Source organism: Chiloscyllium plagiosum, unplaced genomic scaffold (genome assembly GCF_037043375.1).
Source record: "Chiloscyllium plagiosum isolate Xiang-an unplaced genomic scaffold, Cpla_swu_hap1 HiC_scaffold_12, whole genome shotgun sequence".
Taxonomy (NCBI): domain Eukaryota; kingdom Metazoa; phylum Chordata; class Chondrichthyes; order Orectolobiformes; family Hemiscylliidae; genus Chiloscyllium; species Chiloscyllium plagiosum.
Window position 1 is genome coordinate 84,432,419 of NW_028270150.1, and position 22,788 is coordinate 84,455,206.

Below are 22,788 nucleotides of genomic sequence, written 5' to 3' on the forward strand. Positions count from 1 at the left end.
CTAGGACCTTGCCATTAAGTGTATAAGTCCTGCTAAGATTTGCTTTCCCAAAATGCAGCACCTCACATTTATCTGAATTAAACTCCATCTGCCACTTCTCAGCCCATTGGCCCATCTGGTCCAGATCCTGTTGTAATCTGAGGTAACCTTCTTCACTGTCCACTACACCTCCAATTTTGGTGTCATCTGCAAACTTACTAACTGTACCTCTTATGCTCACATCCAAATCATTTATGTAAATGACAAAAAGTAGAGTTTAGTTAAGCATTATGGATTAGAAGATAAGAAATGGCTCTCACTTCCATCAAATCAGTGTTGTTCACAAGCACGTGTGGTTCAATGTGTCATGTGTACTCCATTAACCTGAAAGATGCAATGTTGTCAGCATGATGGTCATTCGTAATGTGGAGAGGTTAAAGATTATGGAGATGCTCTCCTTTTTAGAGAGGAGGTTAAGGGAAGGTTTAAGAATAAGTGTTCAGAATTTTGAGGTTTTGTTTTGTGGAGTATATCGGGAGGAACAATTTTAGCAAGAAAAAATTGTAGGGAAAGAGAGGGGGAATGGAACTAATTGCAAAGATATTTCTAAGCAAACCCTGGCACAGGATTAAAAATCACACAACACCGGGTTATAGTCCAAAAGGTTTAATTGGAAGCACGCTAGCTTTCGGAGCTTCCTGGCACAGGAAAATTCCATGATTTTATTTGTGTTTTTATGATTTAAATTATCTGGAAAATAGCTCCTGGTGAGCAAGTTAGAGATCATTGTTCCTGGGTGTCAACCTGTGCTTACTCGGGATCATCCTTAGTTCTTTCAGAAGCTTCTGGAATCAAGCCCCACTCCAGATCTAAAGCACATCTTCCATACTGACACTCCCACTGTACTGCTGATGGGGAGGTGCACATTGGCAGAGATGCCACCTTTCAAATGAGTCCTTAAGTGGCAAGAGTGCAGGTCCTCTCTGGTGGATGTGAAGGGTTCCATGTCAGTATTTGTTCCTCCACTAACCGGACAAAAACATATTTGCAGATTATTATCACATTTCTGACTTGCTGTGTGTAAATTCACTGCTATGATTCATGTTTTACAACAGCAGCTATTTTTCAAGAACACTTAATTGATGAAAAGCATGTTAGGGCATCTTAAGGTTGTGAAAAGTTGCGGAAGGCATGTAGAGATATTTTTCCCCAGATGAAGAGCCTTATTAATATTTCTATTGCATTTCAGAAAAGGCTCTGTTTTTGCCCTGGATTAATGTGAAGTGCAGGAGCAGCATTGTCATGTAGTTATTTTCTCTCCAGTTTGGAAATGTCTGCTGGATGATTCAATAATGTCCTACGATACAGACTGCTGAAGTGTTTTTCAATTATTAATGAATTTTTGTAAAGTGTTTAGAGTACCACTGCGACCTCCTGCAGCTAAAGCCACTTTAGAGAAGTTAGTGTAAACCATTATGTAACGAAAATATATCTATGCATATAAAATAAGGATTGTCACGTTAGTACAAGATAATTGATCCCCAGTATTTCTGCAAACAAGGTATGAGGTCTTTGCGGTTGAAGGAAACTATTTGGAACAAGCCTACACTCGCAGGCAAACTCCCCCTTAAAAAGCGCTGAGTTCTGTTGAGGCATCCCGCAAGGCAAGACTTATGTGAAGAAGATGGCAAAAGGGAGTTCCCATTTGAATGTTCATTGGTTTATGTAGTGGGTGACAGACAGTGGTTTTACTCATGAGCGACAAGTTGAAAGCACTTGGCTTCTGGCCCACCAGCCAGAGCAAGTGACCCACGACCCAGTCGGGATTGCAAACAAAAACCTACAAATTTCCTTTGGGACACCTTCACGATGTTCCATTCTGACTTGTCTCTCCATGCGATAGGGCTGTGGTGCCTGGTGCAGGTTGTAACTAACTATGTTTAATTTCTGTCCTAAACAGCAAAGTCTGGAGTCGAATCTGGCCAGTCTAATTAAGAGGAACAATGAGCTGGAAACACTAATGGGAAGATTAATTCAGACTTGTCAACATGTAGAGGTGAGTCCTTTCTGCAATTCACTAAATGCAAGCTGGGTGATGCAAGAAGTGTAGTTTAATAATGCAGCAGTCAGGATTAATATTGTATTATGAGAACATGTTTTATGTCACATCAGTTAAGTTAGCTGATTAAAAAATGTTACATAAGCAGGTTGCGTCAAATTAAGTCCTAAACCTTCATCTAAAAAGACCATAGCTACGCCATGTTCGTTAACACTGCATTAAATAGTGCCTGGTGTGGCCCAACATTACCGCTCTGACTAGATAATTTGCTGTGGAGGAAGACACTGACCTGGACTATACATAATTTGTTGGCCCCTCTCTCTTTTCTCTGTGGCCTTTGACCAGCTGAGTCTTTCATTTCTGCTTGGCTCTTCCAAACCCCATTCAAACCATCAGTGTTCATATAGCATGGCCGATTATGCCAATCTGCCAGTTATCAGGGCCCATGTCTGCCATCTTCACAGCTTGCATACAAAAGGTCTTTGGATATACAGCTACCATCTAGTTGATGAACATGGGCAAGCCCACACTGGTGCTGTCAGCTCAGCGACAACTGGAGCTGGTGGAGTTAGCACAATCCAAGAAGGTGCTGGTGAGAGTAGGACAAGGAGGATCGAGTATGGACGAGGACCTGGTGCGAGGGTGGTGGTGGTTGGGGGGGGGCAAAGGATTCACATCGTTGGTCCTTTGGGATCTCTTCAGGGGTAAAAGTGACCTTTATAAGAGGGATGGGTTTCATCTGAAGTGGAAGGGGACCATTACCCTTGTGGGGAAATTTGCTATTGCTACTCAGGAGGCTTTAAATTAGTAAGAGGTGGCGTGGCGGGGGGATAACCAAAGCGAAAGTGAGAAAAGAGAAAAGGCTGAGGTTGGTACATAGATTTGGAGGTGACGGGGTACGGATGGGGGTATGGAGTCTATTGGTCAAGGCAGAAAAGAGCTTGGGAGCGAGTGAGGTAAGACTGATAAAGTAAACTGGATTTACTTCAATGCAAGAGATGTGACAGGGAAGGCAGATGATCTTAAGGCAAGGTTGGGAACATGGGACTGGGATATCATAGCTATTACACAAACATGGCTCAGGGATAGACAGGATTGACCGCTTAATGTTCCAAGGTATGGATACTATAGGAAGGATCGAACGGAAGGCAAGAGAGGAGACGGAGTGGCGTTTTTGATTAGGGAAAACATTACGGCTGTACTTAAGGAGGATATTCCTGGGAGATTGTCCAGGGAAGCTATTTGGGTGGAGCTTAGAAATATGGAAGAGATGATCACCTTATTGGGATTGTATGACAGGCCCCCCAATACCCAGTGAGAAATTAAGAAGCAAATATGTAAGGAGATCTCGGATATCTGTAAGAAAGATGGCTTGTAGTGGTATGAGATTTTAACTTTCCAAATATAGACTGGGACTGTCATTGTGTTAAGGATTTGGATGGGGAGGGATTTGTTAAGTGTGTATAAGCAAACATTCTTATTCAATATATGGATGTACCTACTAGAGAAAGAGCAATACTTGTCCTTCTGTTGGGAAATAAGGCAGGACAAGTGACTAAGGTGTCAGTGGGTAAGCACTTTGGGGTAAGTGATCATAATTCTATTAGTTTTTAAATAGTTATGGAAAAGGACAGACCAAATCTAGAAGTTGAAGTTCTAACTTAGAGTAAGGCTAATTTTGATGGTGTGAGGCAAGAACTTTCTAAAGTTGATTGGGGACAGATATTCACAGATAAAGAGATGGTTGGGAAGTGGGAGGCCTTTAAAATTGAGACAGAGTTCAGGGGCAGTTTGTGCCTGTTAGTGCGAAGGGCAAGATTGGTAGGTGTAGGGAATGCTGGATGACTGGAGAAATTGAGGCTCTGGTTAAGAAAACAAATGAAGCATATGTCAGGTACAGACAGCAGAGATTGAGTGAATCCTTAGAAGTGTATAAGGGCAGTAGGAGTATATTTAAGAGGGAAATCAGGAGGGCAAAATGGGGACATGAGATAGCTTTGGCAAGTAGCATTAAGGGGAATCCAAAGAGATTTTATAAGTACATAAATCCCCTGGACCAGATCAGATATTTCCTCGAACTCTGTGGGAAGCTAGGGAACAGATAGTTGAGACCCTTGCTGAGATATTTCTATCGTCAACAGCCATGGGTGAGATGCCAGAGGACTGGAGGTTGGCTAATGTGGTGTCACTATTTAAGAAAGTTTGATACGAAAAAACCAGGGAACTATAGAATGATGAGTCTGACATCAGTGGTGAGCATCCTGAGAGACGGGATTTACTTGCATTAGGAAAGCCAAGGAATGATTAGGGATAGTCAGCATGGTTTTGTGTGTGGGAAATCATGTCTCATTAAATTGATTGAGTTTTTTGAAGACGTGACCAAGAAGATTGATGAAGGCAGAGCTGTAGACATTGTCTATATGGACTTCAAAGCATTTGACAAGGTTCAATATGGTAGACTGGTGAGTAGGGTTGGATCACATGAGATCCGGAGGAGCCAGTTAATTGGATACAAAATTAGCTTGAAGGTGGTGGTGGAGTATTGCGTTTCAGACTGGAGTGACTAGCAGTGTGCCACTAGAATCAGTGCTGGGTCCACTGTTTTTTTATAAATGATTTGGATGTGAATATAGAAGGAATGGTTAGTAAGTTTGCAGATGACACCAAGATTGGTGATGGCGTGGGCAGTGAAGATGGTTATCTCAGCACAACTGAACCTTGATCAGATGGGCCAGTTGGGCAAGGAGTGGCAGATGAGATTTAATTTAGATAAATGTGAGGTGTTGCATTTTGGTAAGGCAAACCAGGGCAGGGCTTATACAGTTAATGGTAGGACCATGGGGTCTGTTGCTGAATAGAGACCTATGGGTGCATATGCATTGTTCCTTAAAAGTGGAGTCACAGGTAGACAGGGTTGTGAAGAAGGCATTTGGCACCCTTGGCTTCATTGGTCATAACATTGAGTATTAGAGTTGGGATGGAGAAAGTGAGGTCTGCAGATGCTGGAGATCAAAGTTGAAACTTTATTGCTGGAACAGCACAGCAGGTCAGGCAGCATCCAGGGAACAGGAGATTCGACGTTTCGGGCACAGGCCCTTCTTCAGGAATTGGGATGTCATGTTGCGGCTGTACTGGACATCAGGGAGGCCACCTTTGGAATACTGCATACTTGGTCATCCTTCTAGATGAAGAACGTGGTTAAACTCTGGAAGGTGCAGAAAAGATCTACAAGAGTGTTGCCAGGGTTGGAGGATTTGAGGTACAGTGAGAGGCTGAATAGGCTGGGGCTGTTTTCCCTGAAGCATTGGAGGCTGAGGGGTGACATTAGAGGTTTATAAAATCATGAGGGGCATTAATATGGTGGATAGTCAAGGTCTTTTTCCTAGGGTGGGGGAGCCCAAATCTAGAGGGCATGGGTTTAAGGTGAGAAGAGAAAGATTTAAAAAGGAACTAAGGGATAACATTTTCACACAGAAGGTGGTACATGTGTGGAATGAGCTGCCAGAGGAAATGGTGGAGGCGTACAATTGCAACATTTAGAAGGCATCTGGATGGATATATGAATAGGAAGGGTTTGGAGGGAAATGGGCCAAATGCTGGGATCAGATTGGGATGTCTGCATGGTGTGGATGAGTTGGATCGAAGGGTCTGTTTCCTTGCTGTATGACGCTATGACTCTGTACCTCTGAATTGGTCACCACTGCCTACTGAAAGATGCCAAGGAAAAGTATGAGTCCCCTGGAGACATGACAGTTGTAACTTTTGGGATGGGGGATTGGTTTCAGCATCAACAAACAGATTGTTGGTGGCTGTGGATATGTGATGCTATGAACAGACCCCAACATTACTTTCTCAGTGCTGATAAACAATGGGTATGACCATGTCCTGACCCATCACACTTGTGTTCATAGTCCTGATGGTTGAACCAAACTCCACAGACACAAGGGCGTCTGCCTGTTTTGTGCTGAAGGTGTTCCTCTGTGTAGAATACTACTGTGGAAGAGAGTGAGGTTATTGCAATTGAATCTTTTTATGGAATGGTTTGTCTGAACATGATAGCTAGTTTAGAGCCAGTGTATGTTCAGATTTCAGTTGTTATCGCAATGTTAATTTGGGTTGTTTATGAGCACAAAGCATTATTATCTTCACATGATTGATACCCCATTCCAATGAGAATGCAGAGGATGTGGTGCAATATCTGCACTTACTCGTGGAATAGATCTCAGGTGGCAACAATCTCAGGGCTGACAGGCTTTTTAATGAACTAAAAGCATCCCAGAATCCTTCGCAGCTAATGAAGGACGACACTCATCGAGCACTGCTCACCCACATATACAAATAGACTCACATTCAATTCTTCTGGGGTTTTGTAGGCTGTGAGAACCTGTTTGAATTAGTTAATAGTTCACAGACCCTGGTGGACATCATAAGTATGGACAGATAACTTGTTTTTACATTCTACTGATAATAAAATCAACAAGTTGATTTATCCCTGGAAACTAAACCTAAATAACTCAGAGTAAATTACTTGATTGGTCTAATATAAGCGGGTAAGCTTTAATCTAATTTGTCTTACGGGAATGTAGCATGATCAAACTGACCTCTCTCTCTTTCCTTCTCTACTCTCGCTTCTCTCCTTTCCTGTACTCCTTCTCTCTCTCTCTCTCTCTCTCTCTCCCCCCTCTTGCTTTCCCCTTCTCTCTCCTATCTCTCTGCTATCTCTCTCACTTTCTTTTCTTTCTTTCTCTCTTTCTTTCTCTCTTTCTCTCTCTTTTTCTTTCTCTCTTTCTTTCTCTCTTTCTTTCTCTCTCTCTCTTCTCTTCCCTCTCTCTCTCTTCTCTTCCCTCTACCTCTTGGGAAACTTGGTCAGCATGGACAAGTTGGACCAAAGAGACCATTTCGGTGCTGCATGACTCTTTGACTTTCTACACTCTCTAATCTCTGGGTGTCAAGTTTGGCAGCAAAAACCACTTTGGAAACTATTTAAGGCTGTATTTTATGCCGTGTTACTCACAGCACAACAAAAAAAAAGAGATGTGGGGAAATGGGAAGATGGTGACACAGTGATAGTGCTGCTCATAATCCACAGGCCCAGACTGTGTGGACATCCGTTCAGGCACTGGTTCAAATCCCACAATGTCAACTGACGCAACTTAAATTCTAGTCCTAAAATCTGGAATTGAAAGCTAGTCTCAGTAAAGATGGTCACAAATGTATTGTCAAATGTTATAAAAGCCCATTTGGTTCACCAATGTAAAGTAGGAAAGAAAACTGCCATTCACTTCCTGCTCCAACTTACACGTGACTCCTGACCCACAGCCCTGTAGTAGACCTGTAACTGCCCTTTGAATAGCCTGAGCAAGCCACTCATTTTAAGGGCAGTTAGACATACTATATCAGTGACACCCACATCCCACGAAGGAATAAAATATTGTTCTCACCACTACAATGAACCAGTCGTCAAATGTACTGGGGAAAACAGTGGCAGAAAAGTTTGTGTTGTTGTTAATAACATCTTCATGTGAGATTCCAACTGAATCCAGTACAAAGGAGGAACATCACAATCAGTGCTAGACAAAAAGAAGCATCTAGTTCAATCTGGCATCCTGATAGTGTCATGATACAATGATAATAGAGTCTGATTACTCCCAGCAATAAATCTCTGTCAATAAATCTGCAACAGATGCTAGTAGCAACACCCAAGCACTGGAGTGCCCTGAGCAGGTCCGAAAATGTGTCGCTGGAAAAGCGCAGCAGGTCAGGCAGCATCTGGGGAGAGAAATCGGAGTGAATGTTTCAGTTCGCGTGATCCTTCCTCAGAACCCATCATCTTGTCATTATCTCATTGCTGTTGGTGTATTTCCTGTGTTAAATAGTGACAACAGTTCAACAAGGGACTTCATTTGCTGGAAAGAATTTACCATTGTGAAACATTTGCTGTTTTGTTTTGTTGTGTATGATAAAAATGAACGATGTGAGGGCATTTTTTTTCTCTCAGCAAGAAACAGCACAGATGTGTACTGAAGCTTCCCCTACTACGGCATTTATTGTTCCACTCACAAGCTCTTTAATTCCTCCCATTTACTTCAATCATTACTGCGGCTGTGAATTGGAGCCAGAGTGTGTTCAAGTCTCAGCTGCCTGCTGGGAGATTAGCCGTTACCTTATGCATTGTTTTATTGCCATTATAAATACCTGCTGCACTTCTGCTGTAAATACTATGAAAGGAAGACCTCCAAGTATACGTGGTAGATTGAAACTGTAAATCAGTCCTTCATGAGGATTTTATTTTATCCAGTGCACAGATCCTCTCCATCGCCCTCTTAGGAAACTAACGAGCTGTTGGTGGTTTTTTTGGTTTAATTAGACCTGCTGTTTCCAATTGTATCTGAAAGTGTTCTCAAAAAGTAGTATTAAGAGCCAGGATTTCAAAATTCATTGGAAATATGTTGATGCTTTCTCCTTGAAGTAATAGCTGACCCATCCATGTCCTGGGACATCTTTTACTCTTGTGTGCACCACTGGAAATGCCAGTATTTGTGGCACAATTGAACGGTGTGGCTTGCTGGAGCATTTTAGCAGATACATAGCTGTTCGTAACAAGCAAGCAACTGATCATACTCTACTAGCCCCACACTTACAAAACTCACAGCACAGTGTCCACCGTTAGATGTGATTCTGCAATTAATCACCATTTGCTGGATGATCCCGAGTGTGTGAAGAATTAGGCTGACAAGCAATTGAGAAATAGCACCTACAGTCACAAGGTAAAAACCATTAACAACAGGGCGAAAGTGGGTATTACAGATGCTGGAGATTACAGCCAAGAGTGTGGTGCTCGAAGCACACAGCAGGTTAGATTAGATTAGATCACTTACAGCGTGGAAACAGGCCCTTTGGCCCAACAAGTCCACACCGACCCTCCGAAGAGCAACCCGCCCAGACCCATTCCCCTACATTTAACCTTTCACACAACACTACGGGCAATTTAGCATGGCCAATTCACCTAACCTGGCCAATTCACCTAATCTTTTGACAGTGGGAAGAAACCGGAGCACCCGGAGGAAACCCACGCAGATACTGGGAGAATGTGCAAACTCCACACAGTCAACTGCCTGAGGCGGGAATTGAACCCGGGTCTCTGGCGCTGTGAGGCAGCAGTGCTAATTAGGAATCAGGGCATCTTCCTGATGAAGGACTTTTGCCCAAAATGCGATTTTCCTGCTCCTCGGATGTTTCCTGACTTGCTGTGCTTTTCCAGCACCACACTCTTGGCACCATTAACAACAGATTGAGTGGTCCAATTAAAACTGAATTGTCTTAGATTATTTTACACTGAAAGCGTAATTTTCTTTTGTTCATTCATGGGATGAGGGCATTAGTGTTTAGGCCAGCATTTATTGCCCATTTCTATTTACCCAGAGGGGAATTAAGAGTCAACCACATTGCTGTGGGTCTGGAGTCACATGTGGGCCAGACCAGGTAAGGATGGCAGTTTCCTTCCCTAAGGAGATTAGTGAACCAGACAGGTTTTTCCAAAAATTGACAATAGTTTGATGGTCATCATCAGACTCTTCATTCCAGAATTTTCAAATTCGTTGTACAACAGCTGTCCATTGAGACACAATGTAGGCTTGCTAACCTTCCTGGAGTGGTTGGCATTTTCCTGAAATTCCAAGGTGTGCCTCGGGAAGCTCAGGTGATTCAGTAATCCTAAGACTCTTGCTATTGTAGCCTCTGTTCCTTGACATTTTGTGAAAGCAGCCTCTGGTTTGGTGGCTTTAGCCACAGAGCTGTCAGTGCATGACCAAGGCTGCAGAGTCAACAGCAGTAATTCCTGTGGGTGGATAGACATGGGCTGCTGGTCTCCTCAATCAGGCAATGCCAGCCTTTGGGACAGACTCTGAAATTGACATGGGCCTCTCTGAAATAATGTGGAGGCATCGTCTTTGGTATATACTTTTCATCTGCTCATGGGTGTCCTCCTGAGTCCAGAAATTTATCGCATGACGTCTGATGTCACCAAATCATGAAAACATTGAGCGTTGTTTGAGAGTAAGGCTATCCTGTCATTATAAAGTAAAGACAATAGCATTTGTTGAAGACATGTGATTGAATACCATGTGATCTGGTGCCATCTCTGTATGATTGTTGGCTGAACTCGATTCAAAGATGATGTTCATCCAGGGTTGTGAGTTTTCTCGGTGGGTTTTCCGGTGACTGAACTGCTGGCTTCCTGACCCGTTGATGTTTGGGCACTTAGGCCTGGCTGTTAGTGTGAGGAGGCAGCATCTGGAGAGCTGCCCTTTCCTCCCCCTCTCTGCCAGCACTCTGCCCAATCATTAGGGCATTGGCTCTTGATGTGTGGTGAAGTTTGATGGACGGATTGTCCCCATTTTGAACAATTGGGAGCAAACTCCTCCCAGCAAACACTCCAAGGAGAGTTTGAGTGTTTTTATTGGCAGCAGCTGGAAGGCTAGCCATTTTGAAAGAGTATGACCTGGTGGGGGATGATTTTGCCTTCTGGACATAAGCTCCAGTGCACCAAAGATGATCTCCTAAGAGCTTTCTTCTGATGATGCCTTTGAGAAGGACACTATAGTGCTTGTATGCTGGTCCTCCTGTTGCATCAGAAGGAGATGACAGGGACATTGTTGGTGGAATTACTCTAGGGCTCTAATGTGTCACAAGTACACAGTGCAAGTCTCTCTGCCATAGAGGAGTGCAGTGACAACAAGCGCTCTATGTGCTCGGTCTTTGTTGACTTTCTGAGGTCTTTGTTGTCAAATGCATCCTGTAAAAGGTCAAGCTGATTTTGGATCTCTTCATCCAATGGGAGCATTTTGCAAGAGATGGCTGGTGAGGTATGGGAACAGCTCGACGCGTATAAGAGTCACCCCTTCAGTGGGTGCTGGGACATTGAACCGGATGTGGGCTGATGCACGAGCTTTTCCGCAGCGAAATGCTCCAAGCTGCTTCACAAGAGCATGAGGAAAGCTGGCTGCAAACCCGAATAGGATCTACTATATGGGCTGGTTTTCGGTGGATTTGAAGGAAGAGAGGTCTTTAAAGGGAGGGAATTCCAGTATGTGGGGCCTATCTGGTTCAAGGCACAGCCATCAATGGAGTGGAGCGGAGCTGCATGTGCAGTTTGAGTTGGCGCTCTTGGGAATAACTGGGATTTTGCAGGATTATCGGGAGATAGAAGGAAAGGGGAAAAACATGGAGGAAGTCAAAACTCAAAAGCACCAAAGTCTTGTTTGCATCTCAACATCACATAATATAATAGATTTTAACATCTCAAGGAAGTTTAACAAGAAACGAGATCAAAGTATGTGTGAGTGAGGACTAAGTGATTTAGTCAAAATGATGGGTTCCAAGAAGTCTTCTACAGGTGGAAAGGGATGTTGAGTCACTGTGAAAGTGATTTATAAATAATTAAAATTGGGGTGTCAACAGGGAACCATTCAAATCCCATTCAGAGGAGGGGAGGAAGTAAGAAAGGATGTATGGCTAGAGGATGTTGCAAAGATGGGGAGAGATTTGAAGATGAAGATGATGACTCTAAGTCTTGTGGGGGTCAATGACTTCATACAAGTCAGTGAGTGCAAGAATAATTAGTGCTACACAACATTCAATTCTGCAATGACCTTGGAATAAGGTTGAGTTTCTGGAGGGTAGGTGAAGAACCGGAGTGGCAGCAAGAAGAATAATTAGACAAGTCTTATCTAAACCTGACAAAGCCATAGGATAGGCTTTTCTGTGGTGGCCATTCTTGGAGATGAAAATCATTAGACATAGTCATTAGTCAAAACACAAATCACCATTATCTTGTCTACATCTCAACCTCATATAATATATTTAACATCTCAAGGAACTTTAACGAAGAAACAAGAGGTCAAAGTATAGATGGTGTTGCAGGATTGTGGTTTAAGGAAACAGTTGGTCCTTGAAGTAAAGGTAATTTTAGGTGGTTCCTGACCTGCACAACAACCAGCAATAACCAGAAGGATTTGGCTGAGCTGAGGTGAGTGAGATCCTGTCCTGATATAGAGACCTTGAACTAAAATTAGAGTGAGGTTTCATTTGAGAGCTGATGAACAAGCAATACGTCCACTTGTGATGAAAGTCCAGTTCGGGAGCCAGGAGATGGGTAGAGTTTGATTTGAAAACCAAGTGAAGGTTAAATGCAGTCAGTGTAATCACTGGAGGAATTGATTAATGTTCAGAAAACCAACAGGGAAGCATTGCCCAGATGGGCAAAGTGAGTATAGCCAAGGATTCCAATTGGGAGTAACTCTCAGCCCAGGAGTTAAAAGGAGATTTGGAGAAAGACAAAGTTGTCTTTAAACCAATAACATCCTGTGATAGAGATAGGAACGATTATGAGCTTGAGAGTGTCATTATATAATGAAACATATGACACCAGCCCAATGCAGGTAGCTCTGCTATTGTGCGATAGTTGTGTTTTTTGTGCGACCCCACGCTATATAAAAGTCATACAATAAAAATAGTACTTAAAGCATTGTCGGTGCAATCATGTTATAGCCAACACAGCCTTCCAAAGTTTGTGCTTTAGAAACAGCATCCCCCCTATTTGTCAATCGCATTACAGCCAATTCACGTTGACAAAACGCATGTTATAGCAGAATGAAATGTCCGTGGAATGTTGCAGGATAGAATTGTTTTCCATTTGAATGCATTGTTTGTCAGTTTTCTGCCTGATTTTCTGCTAGTTGCCTTATCTCCCCCTGTCGCTTCCACACAGTTACCCAGAATAGAGCCCCCATGCCTTGTCCCCATTCAGAGTTTCCCCACAGTCGGTAAAAGGTGCAGGCAGGACCCGCTAGCCCTGTTGCTCTCCTTGTTCCCCACACTGGGGTGGTTTCTGCGTCTCGTTCTTCCGAGAGTACTGGGCTACACAAAGGCTGCCTTTCTGGGGCCTCTGTAACCTCAGTGAGCCTCCAGGAGTACAGAGAGGGCAAACTTTGAGGCAAGGCAGAAGAGGGCAGACTGCTGCCAAAGAAATATTACAGTGGGAAGCAAAGTCCTTGGAGGAGACAGTGTCAAACAAGGGGCAGGATGTTTTCACTGGCCTGCGGCATTCCTGTGAGCAGCATTGAATTATTAATGTAACTTTATACACATTAAACGGGACATTATAATAAAAATACTCCCCAGCATATTTAAATCAACCCCAGCCTTCCTTTGGAATGCAGAAGCCATCAACGCCAAAGCACATTTACATTAAATCCAACAGAACAGCTCAACACCACATGCTATCAGTTCAAGAGTGACACCATGAATAAAGGAAATATTGCTACCATTTGTTTGGGATAGGAATCCTAACTCCTTTCCATTTGTGTCAAAAGTAACCACATAAAATGTCTCAAACACAGGTTACACTCAGCACTGGTCAGTTTATTGGCTTGGGTTTGAAAATTCTGTGTGCCCTCGACCAGATACTGTTGAGGGTTGGTGTGAGATCGAGCAAACCGGCCAAACTTTGTTGTAGCTCTTTTTTTTAAAACAAACGGAAACATCTGAAATAATGTGCAACGCAGATGGTTGGAGTGTCTTTGGGGTCCAGTTGTAATCTGAGACAGTGAAGGGTCTGCTAAGTGTCACAAAGTGTTTTAATTTTCTCCCCGTCGACCGACCAGAGAAATGAGCATCAAAGTTGCAGAAATGAATGTGGATACACCGTTTAAGTGATGTTGTAGTTTGCCAGTGACAAGAGATATTAAACTTGAGCTCTGTTTTAAAAGGATGAGGTGGAAACTCGTGTTAATTATTGGTAGCCCATGCAGGCTTTGCAGAATCATAACCAAACTACTGCAGATATTGAACGCCTGAAGTAGAAACAGCAAAGGGCTGGAAATGCTCAGCAGGTCTGGACAGATCCGTGGGGGCAGAGAGAGACAGAGAGAGGTAGAGTTCATGTTTCAGGTCTGTCAGCTGGTTTTCAGCTGAAGCCTTCGCCGGATCTGCTGGCTCCAGTGCTAGTGAACACAGCAGCTGTTACCACACTACAAACTCTGGAGGCCTCCTCCCTCAGCCCTAGGCTCTACCCCTTTCTCTCCCCCAATTCTAGCACTCCCCTTGGTACTCCCTACTCTTCAAGGTAAAAACAATGACTGCAGATGCTGGAAACCAGATTCTGGATTAGAGTGGTGCTGGAAAAGCATAGCAGTTCAGACAGCATCCGAGGAGCAGGAAAATCGACGTTTCGGGCAAAAGCCCTTCATCAGGAAAAAAGGATGAAGGGTTTTTGCCCGAAATGTCGATTTTCCTGCTCCTCGGATGCTGTCTGAACTGCGCTTTTCCAGCACCACTCTAATCCACTCCCTGTCTTCAGTCAGCTGCACAGGACTTAGGGACACTGGCAGCAGGGTTTGAATGAACCGTAAATAGGTAGGAGGCTGCCCGAGGAATTGTAAAATGTGGAGTGACAATGACGTGTACAGGGGTTTCAGGTGAGCTAAGCCAGGGGATAACCTAGATGAACATACACACACAGTGACTACTGTTCAGGGGGAGTTCTGACCAATCCCAACTAGCAGACGGGACAAGGCTTGTGATATCCAGAAAAGTCACCCAGTCCAACTGGGTACCTGACAATCCAAAAGGCAGTATAAATTATGGAATGGTGAACGCAGAGAAGGAACCCACTCGGCCGACCGTATCCGCACTGGCTTTCTGTAAGAGCAACTCGGCAACACAGCGGTCCGTCAGTGGTAGGCCCCTAATATTCCTTCGCCGATTTGATTGTTCATTGACTTTACCACTTTGTGGATCTGAAAATCCCAATGGCAGGTTTGATAATACTGGGTTAATGGGTTACGGCATTTCTTCCTGGAGCTGTCCCATAAATGGTGGTCAGATGTGCACCATTACTGACCCTTCTTGGCCACAAGGTGGTCACATCAGCCTGGGCATCCCTCACTACCTTCGCTCTCAGGAAATCATTCATAAAGGAGGCAGTTACACAAACCCTTTTGGCTGAATGAAAAGAACAACACCTTGCATTTATCTAGTGCCCTTAGCAGAGCAGTATTGTTATGGGCCAGGCCAGACCCCCTCAAAGTATTTTCAGAAGGTAGCCTAGAGCCTAACTTTTTCTTATTTTAAATGCAGATGTGAAGTGAGTATCCCAGGTGTGAAGCAGCTGGTCAAACCATTTGGCTTTAAGCAAAACCCAATTTATTTAAACACTGCAGCTGAGACACGAGCAAAGAAAATAGAATTTAGAATAACTTAACTATTGGAAAATGTAACTGACCCAGTATAATACCTATTACAAATTAACTGTTCCAAATCAGTAACATCCCTTAAACATACCCTTTTGGCAAAAAGGTAAATTCAAACGTAGCTTCTTACAGGCAGGAGGGAGCAGCATCAAGAGAGAGATCTCAGAAGGTGGCCAGAGGAGTTCCTTACAGAAGCTTGCAACCTCCCTGGACTCTCTCATCTTGTGACTGCTACAGCTGAAAACAGGCTAAAGTCAACCTGAACTGGGAAAACTGGCCATGGTTGAACTAGACTCTTCTACACGTCTGCCTTCATGACCTCTCTTCAAAAAAAAACAAAGACAAAATAACCTTTTAAAGTGACAGCATCATCACAATATGCCCAAAACTACTTTAGAGGAACATGATAAGACAGAATTTGTGATTCTACCAAAAAAGTGTATGCTTTTTTTGGAAAATGGCATTAACTCCTCCCAGCAGGAGGGGGATAGCACTGCCAGCAGGAGGCAGCACGGTGGCCCAATGGTTAGCACTGGTGCCTCACAGCATCAGGAACTAAGGTTCGATTCTAGCCTCGGGCAACTGTGTGGAGTTTGCACATTCTCCCACTGTCTGTGTGGGTTTGCTCCCATTTCCTCCCACAGTCCAAAGATGTGCAGGTTAGGTGGATTGGTCATGATACGTTGCCAATAGAGTTTGGTACATTAGTCAGGGGTAAATAGGGGGAATGGGTCTGGGTGGGTTACTCTTTGGAGGGTCGGTGTGGGCCAAAGGGCCTGTTTCCACACTGTAGGAAATCTAATCTAATCAAACAGCAATAGTTGAAAGCCAGGCCCAATATATTAAAGGAATATAACTTGGCAAAGGAAGGTGAGGCAAATACAGTTAGCATAAGGGAGGTACGTTAATAGTATTCAAGCATAATTTTTTTTAGAAAAGAGTTACTCAGGCTTAAAGAAAGTTATGGCAGCAAAGCTCGCACCTGTGACATGCTCCTCCTGTGCTATGTGGCAAATCGTGGAAATTTCAATTGTTCCTGGTGACCATTAGTATAGAGCATGTGTCCAGCTTCCGGTACTGATGAACAACATTTTGGAATTGGTACTGCAAGGGAATTCATCATGGAGTACTCGCAATGCTGAGTACATGATGGTTAACACGTTCAGTAGGATGGTCAAATTGAACAGGCAGAAAGGGCTTGGGTGACTGCCAAGCAGAGTAGAAGTAGACAGTCAGTGCAGGAGTAACCTGTGGCCAGCCCCCTTTCTAACAGGCATAACATTTTGGGTTCTGTTGGGGGAGATGGCAGTGCAGGGGAAAAATGGAGGCATCCAACTTCATGGCACCGTGGGTGGGTCTGCTACACAAGCGGACAGGAGAAACACCAGCAGAGCTATAGTGGTAGGACATTCAATTGTGAGGGGAACAGCCAGGCATTTCTGCAGCCACAAGACAGGCTGCAGGATGGTATGTTCCAGTGTCAGGGATATCACAGAATGGCTGCAAGGGCATACCTAAGGGAGAAGGCAAACAGACAGATATTGTGGTACATATTGGCACTAATGACCTAGGTAGGAAAAGAGATGAAGCCCTGAAAGCAGAATTTAGGGAGCAAGGAGGTAGATTAAAGAATAGGACCTAGTAAGGTAAAAGTAGACAAATTGCTGGCAGCGTACGCGGAGAAAAGCAGAGTTAATCTTTTAGGTCCACCGACCCTCCTCCAGAACAGCAGAGGTTGTAATCTCTGGATTAATTGTGATGCTACATACAAGTGAGTAGAGAAACCGATGGGTAGTCCAGATGAATGTGTGACTGGAGAGATGGTGCAGGAGGGAGGATTTTAAATTTCTGCGACATTGGGACCATTTTGGGGGTTGGTGGGGACTGTAAAACGCAGACAGGTTGTATCTGAATTGGAATGGGACCAGCAATCCTTGTTGGGAGATTTGATGCTGCTGGTAGGAAGGGTTTAAATGAATTTGGCAGGGAGGTGGGATCCAGAGAGAATGTTCAACAGGGAAGATAAATGGCCAAAATTAGAAGAGACAGCAAGTGAACTGGGAAAGCACAGATGTTATGAGACATTTTAGGCACCAGGAAGGTGGGCAAGGATGGGTGGTATTTATTTTAATGCTTGAAGTTTGACAAGCAAAAGCTAAGTTGAGGGCACAAATTAAAACATGGGGCATGATTTTTTTTTACCTCTTGTGGGATGTGTGTGTCGCTGGCTGGGCCCAGCGTTTATTGTCCGTCCCTAATTGCCCCTGGAGAAGGTGGGAGTGAACTGCCTTCTTGAACTGCTGCAATCCATGTGCTGTAGGTTCCCACTATGCCCTTAGGGAGGGAATTCAAGGATTTTGACCCAGCGACCATGAAGGAATAACAATATATTTCCAAGTCAGGATGGTGAGTGGCTTGGAGAGGAACTTGCAGTTGGTGGTGTGCCCTTATCTCTGCTGCTGTTGTCCTCCTGGATGGAAGTGGTTGTGGGTTTGGAAGGTGCTGTCTAAGGATCTTTGGTGAATCTCTGCAGTGTATCATGTGGATATTTGATTGGATTTATTATTGTCACATGTACCTAGGTACAATGAAAAGTTTTGTTTTGTATGCAGTACAGGCAGATTATACCATACAAAGTATATGGATGGTACTGCTGCTACTGAGGATCAGTGGTGGAGGGAGTGGATGCTTGTGGATGTGGCACCAAACATGTGGCTGCTTTGTCCTGGATGGTGTCAAGCTTCTTGAGTGTTGTTGGGTCTGCACTCATCCAGGCAAATGGGGAGTATTCCATCACACTCCTGACTTGTGCCTTGTAGGCTTTGGGGAGTCAGGAGGTGAGTTACTCACCATTGTATTTCTAGCCTCTGACCTGTTCATCATCGTTGTGTTTATGTGGCCAGTCCTGTTGAGTTTCTGGTTAATAGTAACCCACAGGATATTGAAAGTGGGAGATTCAGTGATGGTAACACATTGAATGGCAAGGGTTGTGGTTAGATTGTTGCTTAGTGGAGATTGTCATAGCCTGGCATTTGTGTAGGCAATGGTTACTTGCCACTGGTCAGCCCAAGCCTGGATGTCGTCCAGATCTTGTTGCATTTGATCATGGATTGCTTCATTATTTGAGAAATTGCTAGTGCGAGCGTTGTGCACTCATCGGCAAACCTCCCCATTCCTGACCTTACAATGGAGGAAGCTAAAGATGGTTGGGCCTAGGACACTTCCCTGAGGAACTCCTGCAGAGATGTCCTGGAGCTGAGATGACTGACCTCCGACAACCACAACCATTTTCCTATGTGCCAGGTATGACTGCAACCTGATGCCCATTGATTCCAGTTTTGCTAGGGCTCCTTGATTCCACACTTGAACAGATGCAGCCATGATGTCAAGTGCAGTCACTGAAACTTGGTTGAGAGATGATCAGGATTTGAGCTCAGTATTCCAGGATACACAGTCTTCAGGCAAGACAGGGAAGGAGTTAAAAGAGGTTTCAAATAAGGAATCTATTACAGCGGTAAGGAGAGATGACATCTTAGAAGGCTTCTCAAGATAAGCCTTATAGGTAGAACCAAAATGGAGTGATCACCTCATTGGGAGTATATTATAGTTCCCCCTAATGAGAGAAGAGCAGATTAGTAGCCAAATTTCAGGGAAGCATATAAGTAGCAAGGTTGTGAAAGTAGGGATTTCAATGTCTCCAACATTATCTCGGGTAGTCATTGTGTGAAAGGCTTGAAGGGAGTGAATTTTTGAAATGCATCCAGGACAGCTCTTTAAGACAGTACGTAGAAAGCCCTGCAGGAGAGAGTGAAGTCCAGGACTTAATGTTAGGCAATGAAGCAAGACAGTGATCGTAACTCAGTTAAATTCAAGATTGTTATGGAAAAGGATAAAGATTCAATAAGATTAGATATGATTTAGGCAGAGTGGACTTGGAGTATATACTTCCTTTCAGGTAACTCTATCTCAGAACAGTGAGATGTATTCACTGCTGCCTCACAGCGCCTGAGACCCGGGTTCAATTCCCGCCTGAGGCGACTGACTGTGTGGAGTTTGCACGTTCTTCCTGTGTCTGCGTGGGTTTCCTCCGGGTGCTCCGGTTTCCTCCCACAGTCCAAAGATGTGCAGGTCAGGTGAATTGGCCATGCTAAATTGCCCGTAGTGTTAGGTAAGGGGTAAATGTAGGGGCATGGGTGGGTTGCGCTTCGGCGGGGCGGTGTGGACTTGTTGGGCCGAAGGGCCTGTTTCCACGCTGTAATGTAATCTAATCTAAAGGAAATAGGGAGAGTACTGGCCAACATAGAGTCATAGACTCGTAGAAATATACAGCTCAGAAACAGACACTTTGGTCCAACTCATCCGTGCCCACCAGATATCCTAAATTAATCTAGTCACATTTGCCAGCACATGGCCCATATCCCTCTAAACTTCTTCCTATTCATATACCCATCCAGATGCCTTTTTAAATGTTTTAATTGTACCAGCCAATTACTTCCTTTGGCAGCTCATTCCAAACACACACTATCCTTTGTGTGGAAAAAGTTGCCCCTTTGATCCCTTTTAAATCTGTCTCCTCTCACCTTAAACCTATGCGCTCTATTTTTGGACTCCCCCAACCCAGTTAAAAGATCATGTCATAAGCCTCTGTACGTTCACCCCTCAGCCTCCGACACTCCAGGGAAAATAGCCCCATTCTATTCAGCCTCTCCCCATAGCTGAAATCCTCCAATCCTGGCAAACAAATCCTGTGAATGCTGGATATCAAGGGATATACGGCATTGGATTTAGAGGAAAGGTAAATACCAAGGGCAGAAACCAGTAAAGGGCCTAAAGGAGAAAGTGCAAGAGGGAACTTAAAAGGGAGATGAGGAGAACTGGAAAGGGATACAAAAGGATACTGGCGAGTAAAGTAAAGGCAAATTCTAAGTTGCTTTACAGATACGTTACAGGTAAAAGGATAACAAGGGGAAGAGTAAGACCCATTACAGTCCACAGAGGTAATTTGTGCATGGAGCCAGCGAATGTGGGTGGGTTCTAAATGAGTGCTCACTAGCGACAGGGACAATATGGATGTAGAAATCAGGGAAAAGGACTGTGATACAACTAAAGAAATTAGGATAGACAGAGAGGAAAGTGCTTTGGCAGGCTTAAAACTAGATAAATCATGAGGGTTGGATGAAACATAGCCCAGGCTGTTGAATGAGGCAAGGAAGGAAACAGCAGGGATCTTGCAAATAATTTGCAATTCCTCTGTAGCCATAAGAGAGGTGCCAGGGGATTGGAGACAACCGATGTGATCCATTATTGAAAAAGGAAGCGGGGATAAACCAGGAAACTACGGGCCGGTCAGCCTAATCTTGGGTGGTAGGAAAACTTGGAAGCAATTCTCAGGGACAGAATTAATCTGCATTTGGACAGGCCGAGATTAATCCAGAACAGTAGACATGGTTTTGTTGAAGGGAGGTCATGTCTGACAAACTTGATTGAATTTTTCTGTGTAGATGAGGCTCATACGTTTGATGTGGTATACTTGGACTTCAACATGGTCTCTGATAAGGTCCCACATGGGAGACTGACAGAAAGGGTAAGAGTCCACAGGATCCAATGAACTTTGGCAAATTGGACCCACAATTGGCAAGAAGCAGATGGTGATGTCTGAGGGGCATTTTTTCTGACTGGATGTCTGTGTCCAGTGAAATCCATAGGGGGCCAGTGTTGGGGCCCTTGCTCTTTGTGGCTTATATCAATAATTTGGACTTGAATGTAGGAGGGTTGATCAGTAAGGTCACAGAATAAACAAAAATTGGTGGGGTGGTAAAAACTGAGAAGGTTAACCTTAGATTACAGGACGGTACAGCCAGCCTGCTTCAATGGGCTGATCAGTGGCAATTGGAATTCAATCTGGATAGGTGTGAGGTGATGTACTGGGCAGGACAAACAGGGCAATGGAATATGAGTGGTAGGATCCTGGAAAACACTGAGGATCCAAGGAACCTTAGTGTGCATGTTCACCAATCCTTTTAAGGGAGCGTGGCGAGTCAATAAAGTGGTTAAGAAGCCATTTGAGATACATACCGTTATTAGCTGTGGCATAGAATTTAAGAGCAGGGGGGTAATGCTGGAACTGTATAAAGTGTTGGTTAGGCCACAACTAGACTGCAGTGTGTAGTTCTGGAATCCTCATTATAAGAGAATGACAAGAACGAGGGTAGGTCCAATCAAGGACAGTAGTGGGAGACTGTGTATTGAGTCGGAAGAGATAGGAGAGTTCTTGAATGAGTACTTTTCTTCAGTATTTACGAATGAGAGGGACCGTATTGTTGAAGAGGAGAGTGTGAAACGGACTGGTAAGCTAGAGGAGATACTTGTTAGGAAGGAAGATGTGTTGATTTTGAACAACTTGAGGATAGACAAGTCCCCCGGGCCTGATGGGATATATCCTAGGATTATGTGGGAAGCAAGAGAGGAAGTTGCAGTACCGTTGGCAATGATCTTTTCATCTTCACTGTCAACGGGGGTGGTACCAGGGAACTGGAGAGTGGCGAATGTTGTGCCCCTGTTCAAAAAAGGGAATAGGGATAACCCTGGGAATTACAGGCCAGTTAGTCTTACTTCGGTGGTAGGTAAAGTAATGGAAAGGGTATTGAGGGATAGGATTTATGTGTATCTGGAAAGGCACTGCTTGATTAGGGACAGCCAGCACGGATTTGTGAAGGGTAGGTCTTGCCTTACAAGTCTGATTGAATTCTTTGAGGAGGTGACCAAGCATATGGATGAGGGTAGAGCAGTGGATGTAGTGTACATGGATTTTAGTAAGGCATTTGATAAGGTTCCCCATGGTAGGCTTATGCGGAAAGTCAGGAGGCATGGGATAGAGGGAAATTTGGCCAATTGGATAGAAAACTGGCTAACCGGTCGAAGTCAGAGTGGTGGTAGATGGTAAATATTCAGCCTGGAGCCCAATTACAAGTGGAGTTCCGCAGGGATCAGTTCTGGGTCCTCTGCTGTTCGTAGTTTTTATTAATTCCTTGGATGAGGGAGTCGAAGGGTGGGTCAGTAAATTTGCAGATGATACGAAGATTGGTGGAGTTGTGGATAGTGAGGAGGGCTGTTGTCGGCTGCAAAGGGACTTAGATATGATGCAGAGCTGGGCTGAGGAGTGGCAGATGGAGTTCAACCCTGCCAAGTGTGAGGTTGTCCCTTTTGGAAAGACAAATAAGAATGTGGAATACAGGGTTAACGGTAGGGTTCTTAGTGAGGTGGAGGAACAGAGGGATCTTGGGGTCTATGTTCATAGATCTTTGAAAGGTGCCACTCAGGTGGATAGAGCTTGTAAGAAGGCCTATGGTGTATTAGCGTTCATTAGCAGAGGGATTGAATTCAAGAGTCGTGAAGTGATGTTGCAACTGTACAGGACTTTGGTTAGGCCACATTTGGAGTACTGTGTGCAGTTCTGGTCGCCTCACTTTAGGAAAGATGTGGAAGCTTTGGAGAGGGTGC

At 44.2% G+C, this 22,788-nt stretch overlaps 1 protein-coding gene across 6 annotated transcripts in view; it reads left to right on the forward strand.

The window, feature by feature from the left end:
- Window positions 1–22,788, forward strand: part of mid1 (midline 1) — a 375,699-nt gene that overhangs the window by 288,977 nt on the left and 63,934 nt on the right. For all 6 annotated transcript variants that reach the window (XM_087992998.1, XM_087993001.1, XM_087993000.1 and 3 more), the window contains exon 3: window positions 1,940–2,035. In XM_087992998.1, the coding sequence (XP_087849124.1) occupies window positions 1,940–2,035 (96 nt within the window). The remainder of the gene's footprint in view (window positions 1–1,939; window positions 2,036–22,788) is intronic.